The sequence below is a fragment of the Heptranchias perlo genome, chromosome 6 (genome assembly GCF_035084215.1).
Source record: "Heptranchias perlo isolate sHepPer1 chromosome 6, sHepPer1.hap1, whole genome shotgun sequence".
NCBI classification, from domain to species: domain Eukaryota; kingdom Metazoa; phylum Chordata; class Chondrichthyes; order Hexanchiformes; family Hexanchidae; genus Heptranchias; species Heptranchias perlo.
In genome coordinates, this window is record NC_090330.1 from 31889331 (window position 1) to 31903954 (window position 14624).

Here is a 14624-nt window from a genome sequence, read left to right on the forward strand (position 1 = left end):
ACACAATTTTAAAACTAAGATGGGTTAATGTCACTTTTAAAGTAACAAAGGAATTGCATATAAAAGTGTTAAAACATTTGTAGTATTGGCACAGTGTGATTTCCAGGCTTATGTATAATTTGCATTTATAATTTAAGGCTCCTGCACAGAAGAGGAAACAATGAGCAGTTTAGAGGTCGCATAATAAGCAAAACGGCCATATGATTCCACACCATTTTGAATGATTCTTTGGTGCTGCAATGACAATATGGGGTGGGTGCCATTTTAGCCGGCTTTCTGCCCGGCAATGGCTGTGGTCCAAATTCCATTGCTTTATGGGGTCTTCCCCTGAAGTGCACGCCAATGCTTGAGGGTCATTTAAATATATGTAAATGAGGATGACCAGCCTTAGAGTGTCCAAAACCCATGACATATGCGCCCAATGCACCAAGGGCAACTTAGAATGAAAGAAGTGTACCTGTTGCCAGCATCAGCTGAGACTAGTGGAAGTAACTTACTTTGGTGCCTGCAGGCTGATGAAAGTTTCAAGATAGATTGCTGGAGTTACAGAAAAGCTTTTAAAGCAATTTTGTCTTGCACCTGGATTGAGCTAGACTTTTTATTTATTCATTCTCGGGATGTGACCGTCGCTGGCATGGCTGGCATTTATTGCCCATCTCTTATGGCCCTGAGAAGGTGGTGGGCCTTCTTCTTGAACCGCTGCAGTCCATGTGGTGAAGATGCTCCCACAATGCTGTTAGGTAAGGGGTTCCAGCATTTTGACCCAGCTATGATGAAGGAATGGTGATGTATACCCAAGGGGTGTGACTTGGAGGGGAACTTGAGAGTCTGCCTCACCAAAGGTTGTTACATAAGGTTAAATCTCATGGGATCCAAGGTGAGGTAGCCAATTGGATACAAAATTGGCTTGACGACAGAAGACAGAGGGTGGTTGTCGAGGGTTGTTTTTCAAACTGGATGCCTGTGTCCAGCGGTGTGCCTCAGGGATCGGTGCTGGGTCCGCTGTTATTTGTTATTTATATTAATGATTTGGATGAGAATTTAGGAGGCATGGTTAGTAAGTTTGCAGATGACACCAAGATTGGTGGCATTGTGGACAGTGAAGAAGGTTATCTAGGATTGCAACGGGATCTTGATAAATTGGGCCAGTGGGCCGATGAATGGCAGATGGAGTTTAATTTAGATAAATGTGAGGTGATGCATTTTGGTAGATCGAATCGGGCCAGGACCTACTCCGTTAATGGTAGGGCGTTGGGGAGAGTTATAGAACAAAGAGATCTAGGAGTACAGATTCATAGCTCCTTGAAAGTGGAGTCACAGGTGGATAGGGTGGTGAAGAAGGCATTCAGCATGCTTGGTTTCATTGGTCAGAACATTGAATGCAGGAGTTGGGATGTCTTGTTGAAGTTGTACAGGGCATTGGTGAGGCCACACTTGGAGTACTGTGTACAGTTCTGGTCACCCTATTATAGAAAGGATATTATTAAACTAGAAAGAGTGCAGAAAAGATTTACTAGGATGCTACCGGGACTTGATGGTTTGACTTACAGGGAGAGGTTAGACAGACTGGGACTTTATTCCCTGGAGAGTAGGAGGTTAAGGGGTGATCTTATAGAAGTCTATAAAATAATGAGGGGCATAGATAAGGTCGATAGTCAAAATCTTTTCCCAAAGGTAGGGGAGTCTATAACGAGGGGGCACAGATTTAAGGTGAGAGGGGAGAGATACAAAAGGATCCAGAGGGGCAATTTTTTCACTCAAAGGGTGGTGAGTGTCTGGAACGAGCTGCCAGAGGCAGTAGTAGAGGCGGGTACAATTTTGTCTTTTAAAAAGCATTTGGACAGTTACATGGGGAAGATGGGTATCGAGGGATATGGGCCAAGTGCAGGCAATTGGGACTAGCTTAGTGGTATAAACTGGGCGACATGGACATGTTGGGCCGAAGGGCCTGTTTCCATGTTGTAACTTCTATGATTCTATGAAAGAGGCAACAAGAGAGCTGTGCCAGTTACTACATGAAGACTAGCAGCCAAAATCATCTTCCTGGACAGCTCTACCTTTGGCTGTAATAGTGATGACTGCACTCAAGTGTTATGCCACGGGCTCATTTCAAGCAGCCCTGGGGGAATCTATGTAATATATCACCCAGGGTGCCGTCTGGGCATATATTTGTCAGATAGCTGACACACTTCTTAGAAGAACTGGGGAATTCATCCAGTTTAACATGATAGCAAGGCAGCTGCAAAATAGGGCCATCCAGTTTTATTGTGTTTTTGGGTTCTGTGACTTCGTTTCAAATCCAGTCGAGTCTGATGTGATTAAAGTTTCTCTCTTGTTCAAACGTTGACTGACCTGCTGAGCAATTCCATCTTTACTTCAGATTTCCAGCATTCCTGATTTCTTTAGCTTCAGCAGTGATAGAGGTTTGCATTCAACTACAGAGCAATGACAGGCGATGTGTCTATTTAAGACGGATGCTATAAACTTTTCTGAATCTACATAAAGTTTAATAATTAATGTGGTATACAAGTAGCACTTCACTTTACTAATACATTCTAACATTATATCATTAAGGAAAAAAATTCCAAGTATGTATCTGAATTTGACATGTTGATCACTGGGACTGATCAGATGGACTGTGTTGGCCTTTGCGGGTTCTGTATGTTCCTTTAATGCTCACCGTGAGATTTGCAGCCTCTTCTCTACCTTGATAACAAACACTAATTTTGTGTTTCTGACTGACAGGAAGGTTTTAATGACACTGTCCTCGGGATTCGTTACCATATTAACAAGTGTTAAAATCTGTTCTTGGGGCTTTTTTAAGCTGTCAGGAATTGGAATTTGGGTGGGTAACATCATGATAACAATATTTCCAGCCAATAATAGTACATTCACAAACACCACATTCATTTTCCAGTCATAACATGGATTATAAAGTGTAGGCTGCGTTTACAGTGAAAACCTTCAAGGTCTGCCCGTGGGAGGGAACAGACGAAATCGTCACTCATCATTTCCATTTGATTGCCCCAGCCTACAAAAAAATTCATAATCATGCAAATATATATATACATGAGATATAAATGAGAATCTGGAATGCGAGGATATAATGGTATGCTCCCCCCTCCCCACTAATGTAATTGAAATTTTAACTAAAAAAATAAAGAAAATTACAGAGAAATGTTTTCTTTGAATTGAGAAGTCAAAGTGAAGGGTCGAAGCCTATAGTACAGATCATTAGTAAGATTGAAAATAGTAAATGAAAAGATAAAGAAATAAGGAAATGATTGGGTGACACCAAGCTTGGATTTTACAAGCCTGACGTTTATAGTAGGTAGGTAAGACTACGGGTGGTAAGGAGTGTCACAAGTTTGAGGTCTAGAAAAAGAGGAGGCGGTCAAGAAATGACCTGATAGGGAGCTGCTAAGTTAAGACACCCAGTCACAGCTTTCTTACAATCTGAACAGCCTTCCACCATTCTTCTGTAGCCCCAGTACTAACAAGCCTTCCCACCCCAGCTTTTCATCTCCCTCCTCCAGCAACACATATCAATGTACCTCCTTTTGCTTCCACTTGCCTCTGGAGGGTGAGCTCGTGTCCTAGCTCTGCTACAGCCGGCGCAGATGAGGACTTCCAGGACCCAGCTTTTAAAAGAAGACTGATAGGTGTGCACCAGAAACTGTTCAGTGCTTTGGACTGTCTGCCAGGGAGTGCCCGCACCATGTCGGAAAATTCGGAGGAGGCCACTTCCAACTTGTGTGGGGTCATAGTGCATGGCATCGAAACAATGCAGCCAACCACGCAGCGTGTGGTCAGCTCCACGTAAGCTGCAGCAGGGCCCTCGGAAATGGAGCAAGTGGTGACGGCTCTAACAGCTTCAATGGAAGCTCAACCTGGTGCATCAGGCTCTTGGCTCCACCATCTCCACAGGCTTCTAGAGTTTGTGTGATAGCATGGATAAGGGTTTCAGTACTGTCACAGCTCTCTGGCAGCGGGGAGCCCAAAGCTCACTGGTGGCATGTAAATGAGGCCGAAGCCTCGAAATAGCCTGGGCCTCCCGCTGATAAGAACGGGTGGGCAGCAGGCCTGTAGTTAAAATGGCAGGTCCGGATGAGCTGTGGAAGAGGGAATTCCCGTTGTAGGGAGTCTCCAACCCACCAGAGCCTCCTTCTGATGTCGGTGGCCTTGTAAGTGATGAGTGGAAATTCTGCACCTTACAAGGCTGACTGAAAAGTGCCAGAAATTTACGGTAGGCTTCACGGATTCTCGAGGAAATATGATGCCCCTACTCAGGTCAGATCTCCTAGTTACAAATTGAATCCAATCTTTAGGGGTGTGCACTATAATATAAAGATTAATGGGGCACTTTAGTTGCAGTAAGTGTTTGAGAGCATATACAGGAATTAGGGTTTTATTGGGATTTTGGTGCAGGGCTCCTAACCAGTAGGATTGTTGAATAATGTCACAGAGTTTCATCAACAAGGAGAGAAAGGGTAGTTGCTCTACTGTCTGTAGCTTTTAACTTTAAGGTGAACGCTTTCACTGCAAGTTCAACACATTGTGTAAACAGGTGCACACCTGCCCGAGATCTCAGGTGAACCAGTTTACTTTAATATAGAATTGCATGGAATGTAAAATTTGTACCCTTCAGTCTGATCTGAATCAATCCCCCTGTATAGACATGAAAAATATTAAGATTGGTACCTGTTCATGGAACAGTGGCAATCACTTCAACAAACAATATTTCTTTTGTTTTCATTTAGAAAGCAAATTCCAAAGCTATCAAAATCAAAATCTCCACATTCCCTTGTATGTATTATGTTCAGGTTCAGATACCAATAAAACCTACTCAACATGCACAGATATATATTATGTATGCGAATTTTTGGGGGGATAGATTTGAGCTAAAAAGTGGGATTATAAGGAGGATATAATCACAAGGAAATTAAACGTTACACCTCCTCCAAATGTTACACATAGCTCACCATGTTGATAACTGTGGCAGAAGCAACACAATAATAAGAGGACTTAGAAAAAGCAAATTCTAATTGCTTAGATATTTGCATTGTCCTTGAAGTGTGGAAATAAAAATCCCATTTCCCATAACTGATGCGTGGGCCTAACTGAATGACCCAGAGGGACACAGTCAAGTGCTGCTCACCATGTTGGCTCTGCCAACTGAATGAAAGTTGACTCCTCCAGCTTCTTGTTGCAATTTCTTTTTATACCATGGATAAACAGACGAGGTAAAAATTGGTAACGGCCTATTTTCGGGCGCATAACCGATGGTGTGCATGGAGCGCTGCCCTAACCGGGAGGTCTGAGGCTCATCCGAAATTGGGCCTCAGGCCTCATTTCAATAATTTGGGTGAGTTGCTGGTGCATGTTGCACCTCCAAATACAGCCTGCCCATTGCCATCATCCAATTTTGGGCTGCCTGCCATGCTAGCAATGGGAGGGGGTCTGATCACAAGCAGGCAACGGCCCTCAAGAGTTTTGTGGAGCAGGGAAGAGCACTCCTGCTCCTTTAAAAAAAAACACACTTTTTGATGGCGGTCACTGCTTGGGCCGCAGCGACTGTTGAAGAATCCTGAGCAGAGCAGACCCAAAGCCTACTCTGCTCGTCATCCATCAATTTAGTGTAACTGTCCTGAAACAGGCGTTAAGCCCCTCATTTACAAAAGTAAGCGGCTGGGCACCTACCTCCCTATGCAAATACGACTCTGATCGGGCGCAAGATGTTGCTACTGAAATTGATCCAAATTCTGCCAATTGTCTTTTTAAATGTTTTAAAAGTTTCTTTCACAAAATTGAATAATTGCCAACTTACTGGTAACACAGTGTGGTGGGGTTAAGACAGTTTGCTCTATCGTGTGAGGTTGTCCAAGATTATCATTTACATAATTTTCTCCTGAATACATTTTGTTTTAAAAAGAAAATCCCGTTCTCTTTGGCGGAACTGTATGGGGGAGTTGCGTGATCCAACATCACTGTAGCTGGACAAAACACAGTGTCATGCATAAGTCTTATTTCATTGAGCAAAACAGTACGACTTGTGGTATGAACATAATAACGCAACTCACTGCTTTATTTCATGACCGTTGACTGCAATGGAAAATTGGGCGGAGTGTATAACCGGCGGGTGATCGGCTATTGCCCACTTTCCACCGCCATCAAAAATGAATATCTACCCCATTTTTCCTTCAACAAACACCGTCAAAATGATGGGTCATTCATCTCATTGCTTTTTGTGGGATCTTGCTGTGTGCAAAATGGTTGTCGCCTCCGCCCACACAACAATAGTGACTGTACTTCAATGATATGTGAAGCGCTTTGTAATGTTTCTAAGAGATGTGCTAAGGCGGTACAAAAATGCAAATCTTCCATTTTCTCCTCCCTTCTAAAGATACTGGGCTCAATTTTAGGGGGCAATTGCCGGTGCGTTGGGGGCTGCGAAAATTGCGGAAATCCTGTTCGGGTTCAGAAGCCAGCTCCAACTTGCCAATTTCCGAGTTTCCCAGGGATCCACCTGTGTGCGCGCGGTCGACCCGAAAACGGAAGTCCCGCATGACAGTTAAAGAGCCAAATGTACCTCACTGAAGTACTTATGGCACTTTACCTGTGACAGATGAAATAATTAGTACGATTTGTAACTTACCTGGGCGGCTTGCCCACCGCTTCTGATTCACGCCTGGTGAAAGCAGACGTGAAGGGCCGGATCAGGGAAAATGAAACTAAATAAATTACCATAAAACACCATTGCTTGAAGTTAAAACACAAAATTAACCTACCTTTGCACCCTACTCCGATGCCCAATGTCTCCCTCTCCGATCACCCCCTCTTCCCCCTCCCCCGATGTCCCTCTCTTCAGCCTCCCCGATGTCCTCCCGATGTTCACTCTTCACCCCCCGATCATCCCCTCCCCCCCCCGATCTTCCCCTTTCCCCCCGTTCTTCCCCCCCCCTGTTCTTCCACTCTCCCCCGATCTTCCCCTCTCCTCCCCCGATCTTCCCCTCTCCCCCCGGATCTTCCACTCTTCCCCCCCCCCCACAGGTCTTCCAGTCCAGCGCTGGATGATGTCTCGCTCTCTCTCTTTCTCTCCCCCCACCTCGCGTTGCAGCTCCTGACAGCAACCAGCCTGTCAATGAGGCTGGCTGCCGGGCGCGAAACCTGGAGAAGATGTTAATCATCAGCAGTCAACATGCGATCGCATCGGAAACGGTAAGTTTTGTACATGCGGGTTTGCCACGCGCACCTTCACCCCTCCCCCCCGCTGCCAACCCGCCACCATTGCAAAATCGACCCCACTATCTCATGCGGCTATTCTTAAAGTGTGACCTTAGACCAAGCCTGCCGACAGGTTACTTGGCATCCTGTTCTCACCTGACAGCCACAAATATGCACTTTCCAACTGATAACGATAAGAACAGGAATCCTGGCAGATTTTTTCACTCCCTAGCTCAAAACTGCTGAGGCCAATTTTAGTAGATCATTTGGATGGATGCAGCCACAACAACACTCAAGGTGCTTGACACTATCCAGGATGGATCAGCTTGCTTGATCAGCCCCCCTGCCACTGGACTCAATATTCAGCCCCTCCCACATCAGTGCACTGTGGCTGTAGAATGTACTATCTAGAATGCATTGCAGTAATTTACTTCCAGGTTCATTATGTCTACCACTGAGAAGGACAAGAGCAGCAATGTCATTGGAATGTCAGCACCTCCAAGGCACATACCTTCCTGACTTATGACATATGGCGTTGTTGCTGGATCAATATTCTGGAATTCCCTACCTAACAACATGGAAGAAGCTCCGTCACCACAAGGACTACAGTGATTCATGAAGAAGGCCCTTTGTCACCTTCTCAGAACAACTAGGGCTGGGCAATAAATGTGGCCTTGCCAGCATCACCTGCATCCCAAGAACAAATGAAAAAAGGCAAACCAGGATAAAAAACAGGGATCTTCCAAGTCTGTGTGACTCATGACACTGGACAGTGTGATTACAAAGAAGGCTTTGCTGGGTCTTTTATGTGGAAAAATATAATATACTTGCGCAAGGATCTTGGGTGAAATCAGGCTTGGCTGTGTTTGTCTCAGTGGTTTAATAGCCTATCAATGCTCATTGCCTAGATTCATACATGAGGATTGCCATTGTAAGGCTGGGGTAACCATACTCGAGCAAGAGAAAGGAATAAAGGAGAGAAAAATGGGGGGAAAATTTAAAAATAAATTCAACTAATCTCACATATGCACAGCAAGAGAGAAAGACACGACCTTAGCAGGTCAGGATAAAAGAGGCTGGATTTTTTTCATGTAATTAAAAATTAGTAATAAAGGAAACTAAATTAAATCTCCTTTTGCACGAGAATAAGAATTCAGAGGCTGAATTCAGTTAAAGTTCTTGCACCAAATATTTTTCTACGAACTACTCAGGCTGCAAAGAAAAAAGCTTGTGTTGAAGTACCTCATTGTGATATTGTCAGCAGATGGAGTCATCCATCAGCCCATTTCTATTTATTTTTACACCTGAATGTGTGCTTGTTCAGTCTAGAGCACACTGGCCTGACCACAAGCAAATAGCAGTCTTCTGAAGATTGCCATAACGGGATAAAGATGTATTAACATTCAATGGGATTTCCCCTCCACTCCTCTTCTTCCTGAATTCCCACAGAACAAAACTGACAGGTCTGTCATCATTTGAGCGAATCAATCTACAAACAATTCAAATAAGTGTTTTTTAAAAAAAAAACTGTAATGAAACAAGTTCACAGCTCTGTAGATTGGGACTACACTTTATTCAATTATTCAGGTGGTAAACCTTCTTAAGGAATATAAAAGAAAGAAAAAATAACCCAAGAGGCTCACAAAGAGGCTTTAATGTTGATGTGGGTTCAACCACTTAAACATTTCAGAGGAAGAATTTCAACAAGCAATGCTGGAAAACAGTGAAGGAATGCTAGTGGACAATTTGTTATCTAAACATAAAACTGTCACCATTATGGAGGAAGGCCCTTGACTCCACTTTGCTTTCCTTTTGGTCTGGAGCATCTTGAACCCGCCCACATTTACACTGGAGCAAACTCAAGGGAGCTTTGTCTCCCAGGTCCTTGGCTTATGTATATGCATGAAAGCAGTGCTCAATGCAGGGTTATCATTTGTCAGTCTTGATACTAAGTTGTCATCCTTTGCTTTAAAGGCACCACGGGAGACAATGATGTGAAGATTCCAGTGACATTCTGCCTTTACAGCTCTAGAATCAGTAAACAGCAAATCCACTACTGGCTGTCATTCCAGTAAGATTTTTTTTATGCAGGAAAAGCACTTGAGGTACAATGGCTGTTGATTAATTTGAAGGCGAAGGCACTGTAGCTTGTGGTAATATTCATTAATCACTGTCCGCTTCAACCAGATATTAAAAGGACTTATGTTACATAAGCATGCTTGACTTGGCACACCTGTTCCAGTCAAACCTCAGTGTGATCACTGACTCTCCACTTGCTCTTCCACACTGAGCTGCATTCACACTCAAACACCAGCTGAATGATTCTATCCATCTCCTGGATATCTCAGACCTGATAAATACCACATGCATATCCAACTCTTCACTAAAGAAACTTAAGCCAAGGTATCCTTTTTTTTAAAAATGTGTTAAATTGCTCCCATTTTCTCTGTCATCAACTATCTGTAATTTCTTTCTAAGGTGAGTCCTGAAAAAAATGAATATTAAAATATAGTGCCACTTATCTGTACATTGTTCTGATAACAATCACAACATCTCAATTTATCTAAGGTATTGAGTTAAGTGTCAGATTAATTAATAATAAAGATTGAATTTCAAATAATTAGGCTTTCAGGAGAAACCAAAATCAAATATAAAGATCTTAAAGAAACACTAGGGTCGATTTTATCTCCATCTTCCAGACAGAAACTAGGCGAGTGGGCAGTTAAAATGTCCCGACATACTTACTTGCCAGAAAGTCAATGGATCCCACCGACTGCAATTTTTAGCCAGTCTTGTAGATGAGGCCGCTGTCCGTGGGGTCCTTCTTTAAATATGCTGATCGGTGTCGGAAGATGTCATTATGCCCCCCCCCCGCCACCCGATTACAATTTTAACTCAGGCTTAAGCGGGAAGGTTGCCGAGGCTTTCCCACCAACTGAAGAGAGTCGGGACTTGCCAAGAAGATGCAGAGGCCCAAACAGCTAAGTTTTTCACTTCCCTTTGTGTGGCCAGGCAAAGCAGAAGTGCTCCTCTGGACCACACAAGGAGAGTCGCGGACTCTTCTGCCCCGGACTTAACCATTTCCCCTCCTGCGAGAACCTCCCGAATGTTCCTTCCCCATACCTACCTTCATGCTGGCGGGCGGCCATGGGCTGCCTGGTTTTTGCAGGACCGGCAGTTGCTTCCCGCCCACTTCCTACATGGAACGGGCGGAAGGTGAACCGGCTCTGTGTTAATGAGGACCGGGAGTTAAAATAGCCCAAGGCTCAAATTTTCTCCACCTGCCTGGAATTAAAATTGACCCCGGTATCTTCATGTAAAAATGCTTTGTTGTCTTTTGGGAAAGAACCAGAATAGACTTGCACCATTTTCATCATAGTGGTGTCACACGGGAATCTATTTTTATATGAATTGTATTATCAAGCATGCATTTATAAACCGAAAAAAAATTTTGCAAACACTTTTTCTTAAAGGCAATCCTTTAATGGAGAAAGAAGTATCAGCAAGATAGTCTAATCCCATTTCTTGTCAGCCTATGTTATTCAACAATATTAAATTTAAATATTTAACAACTAAATTGAGTGCTCTATCAAAGCCACACTGGAAGTACGTATTTCAATGTTGTAGTAGATGAATGTTTGTGGATATTTTCTATGCCTCTGTGGCAATAGTTCAGTGTGAATGAGTCAAGTGGAGATTCAGCAATTATACTACAATGGATATGCTCTTTGATATGCTTTGGATATGTTCCTTCTAGAACTCTCCGTTGGCCAGTTTACAGTTGCAGATTTTATTTCTTGCATCAGGCTGGATATAAATGATGCATCTTGACATCCTTTCAGCTACTTACTGATCACTATTTTCTTTATAGAGCTGGATGCAAGGAGTAACTGGTAGATATGTGCTTGAATAAATACTGTAATATTCACTCTGTAGCTGTACTCTAAACTCAATATATTTGCCAGTGTGTAGTTAATTTAACATCTACGGTTTTTCGCATAATGTCTATGCCTGTTACATTTGCTCCATAATGGAAAAAAGTTGGAAAAAATTAATCACTTTGGATCATACACTGAAAGATATGACTGAACATGATAATGACTGCCTAGTATTATCTCTTTAAGATTTTGATATGATGTAATGTATCTCCAAAAGATATTGGTGCAGCTCCAGCTCCAAATGAATTGCAACTGCAGCGCTAGGTCTCAAAGATACATGAAACAAGCTTGCATACTCACAGTGAGGTTCATAAGGAGGAGGAGGGTCCCCACATGGAATGCACTCCATTTCCTGAAAGCCACCCAATTTGGTCTTTCTATAAAATCTGTGAGGAGAAAAGGTCATGTCAGTTTTATGAGATACAATTTTATGGGATCTAACAACACACTCGTTTAGGGACACAGAATCCAAACACCCAGGAGTCACTGTAGTCCTACTACTCAAAGAGACTCCAGCTGGCTTGCTCTTCAAACCCGTTCCATCTGTAAAAAACTGAAGGCCTCAGACCTTGTAAGGGGGAAGGATACCCACTGGAAGGAAGTGCGAGAATTATATAAATGTAAAATACTTCTTCCTTTGAATAATATATTATTCAAAATGAAAATCTCTTGAATAAAGGAGAAATATTACACTCTTAACATGGTGCCATATCTTTGTTTTTGGTTGTGACGCCCTCCACAGTTGGTTAGCTTGCCAGCACTTACCATTAGCCTCACAGGCGAATAGTAAAAGTTGGGTGGCATAATAGAGAGGTGACTGCTACCTATGGAATCCTACCCCAGTTAGGGAGTTAATGTCTTCAGAATGGGAGGAAATTGGATGAAAAAATTGGAGAGGAAAATAACTAAAAGAAAGGGTTGTGAAAATACAAAGTAAGTCAATAGTAAGAGGATTCACTGATTAATTGAAGGATGAAGTCTAGTCACAGGTTACTGTGTATATGTGGCTAGAAATGGACCAAATTACATGTAGGGCAGGAGTGACTCCTTAAATTAATGTACATTGGAGCTAGAGGGGATGCTTTTTAAAAACTACTTTTGAGTACTTCAAAGTATTACTGCCTCCTTAAAGATCTATTGTAGGACATAGTGTTGAAGTTACATACTTACCATCAAACCCTGTGCACAGTAATAATAGTGTAAACTGAAGCACTGCTGCAGGGTCAATCTCACAGAAAGTCAGAGGAAATGGTTTTAATCCTGTGTAAACTACAGTTTGTTCTGCATGAAAAAATCTATGATGTTACAAAACTGGGCTTTTTGGGGAAAAAAATGATTGCAAAAATATTTAAAATTAATAAATGGTTTTGTTCTAAAGAATTTTTAATTCCACTCTATACCTCTCTGTATTAGAAAAGGTTTCATCTCAAGGACCTGGCTTCAAATCCATCCCACAAAAATGGGGTGCTATTTTGGCATTCTCAATCAATCGCCAGGCCCGGATGAAATGTATCCCAAGCTGCTAAGAGAAACAAGGGAGGAAATAGTGGAGGCTCTGACCATCATTTTCCAATCCTCCCTGGCTACAGGCGTGGTGCCGGAGGATTGGAGGACTGCTAACGTTGTACCGTTGTTTAAAAAGGGAGAAAGAAATGGATCGAGTAATTATAGGCCAGTCAGTCTAACCTTGGTGGTGAGCAAATTATTGGAATCAATTCTGAGGGACAGCATAAATCATCATTTAGAAAGGCACAGGTTAATCAAGGACAGTCAGCATGGATTTGTTAAGGGAAGGTCATGTCTGATTAGATTGAATTTTTTTGAGCAGGTAACAAGGAGGGTCGATGAGGGAAACGCATTTGATGTAATGTACATGGATTTTAGCAAGGCTTTTGACAAGGTCCAACAAGGCAGACTGGTCAAAAAAGTAAAAGCTCATGGGATCCAAGGGAAAGTGGCTAGTTGGATCCAAAATTGGCTCAGTGGCAGGAAGCAAAGGTAATGGTTGATGGGTGTTTTTGTGACTATAAGGCTGTTTCCAGTGGGGTTCCACAAGGCTCAGTACTGGGCCCCTTGCTTTTTGCGGTATATATTAATGATCTGGACTTGAATGTGGGGAGCTTGATCAAGAAATTTGCAGATGATACAAAAATTGGCCGTGTGGTTGATAGTGAGGAGGAAAGCTGTAGACTGCAGGAAGATATCAATGGACTGGTCAGATGGGCAGAAAAGTGGCAAATGTAATTCAATCCAGAGAAGTTTGGAGTAATGCATTGGGGAGGGCAAACAAGGCAAGGGAGTACACAATAAATGGGAGGATACTAAGTGGTGTAGAGGAACAAAGGACCTTGGAGTGCATGTCCATAGATCCCTGAAGGTAGCAGGACAGGTAGATAAGGTGGTTAAAAAGGCATGTGGGATACTTTCCTTTATTAGCCGAGGCACAGAATATAAGAGCAGGGAGGTTATGCTAGAACTGTATAAAATATTGGTTAGGCCACAGCTTGAGTACTGCATACAGTTCTGGTCACCACATTACAGGAAAGATGTGATTGCAACTAGAAAGGGTACAGAGGAGATTTACGAGGCTATTGCCAGGGCTGGAGAATTTTAGCTATGAGAAAAGATTGGATAGGATGGGGTTGTTTTCTTTGGAACAAAGGAGGCTGAGGGGAGATTTAATTGAGGTGTATAAAACTATGATGGGACTAGATAGAGTAGATAGGGAGGACCTATTTTCCTTAGCAGAGGGGTCAGTGACCAAGGGGCATAGATTTAAAAGAATTGGTAGAAGGATTAGAGGGGAGCTGAGGAGAATTTTTTTCACCCAGAGGATGGAACTCACTGCCTGAAAGGGTGGTAGAGGCAGAAACCCTCAACTCATTTAAAAAGTACTTGGATGTGCGCTGGAAGTACCATAACCTACAGGGCTACGGACCAAATGCTGGAAAGCGGGATTAAGCTGGATAGCTCTTTTTCGGCCGGCACGGACATGATGAGCCGAATGGCCTCCTTCTGTGCCATAACTATCTATGATTCTATGATTCAATTCCTAGTAAGCATGGGCCCATTCCACAAAACTGTCTTCTGATTTGATACTATTTTGCACTAAATTGTGAGTTTCACTGAGAGACCACAGGATTCTTGAGGAAGTGGGAAATGGAAAATCTTATACTGTTGCAGTACGAGGTGCTTTTCTGAGCTTGAGGCTGAGGCACATTGTTGGAATAAAAGGAGCTTTACCCAAGATCTAGCCATGTTGTACTTGACCTGGGAATGCTTAATGCTGGAACTGGGTGGGTACCTGATTTGAAAAGAGTTCCATTCCCCAATACCACATTCTCCCACTCTGATAAGCACAAAATTATTTTAATAAAGAAAATGATAGCTGTCTGACCAGTGATCCTTCTTCACCTCTGGTCTTCATCTTCTCTAACTCTGTTGTAACCTTTCTTGTCTCAA

The 14624-nt window shown here is 42.8% G+C and overlaps 1 protein-coding gene across 3 annotated transcripts in view; it reads right to left on the reverse strand.

Moving 5' to 3' along the window:
• Window positions 1–14624, reverse strand: part of tnfrsf19 (tumor necrosis factor receptor superfamily, member 19) — a 68727-nt gene that overhangs the window by 24351 nt on the left and 29752 nt on the right. For all 3 annotated transcript variants that reach the window (XM_067986053.1, XM_067986052.1, XM_067986051.1), the window contains exon 5: window positions 11463–11548. In XM_067986053.1, coding sequence (XP_067842154.1) covers window positions 11463–11548 — 86 coding nt within the window. The remainder of the gene's footprint in view (window positions 1–11462; window positions 11549–14624) is intronic.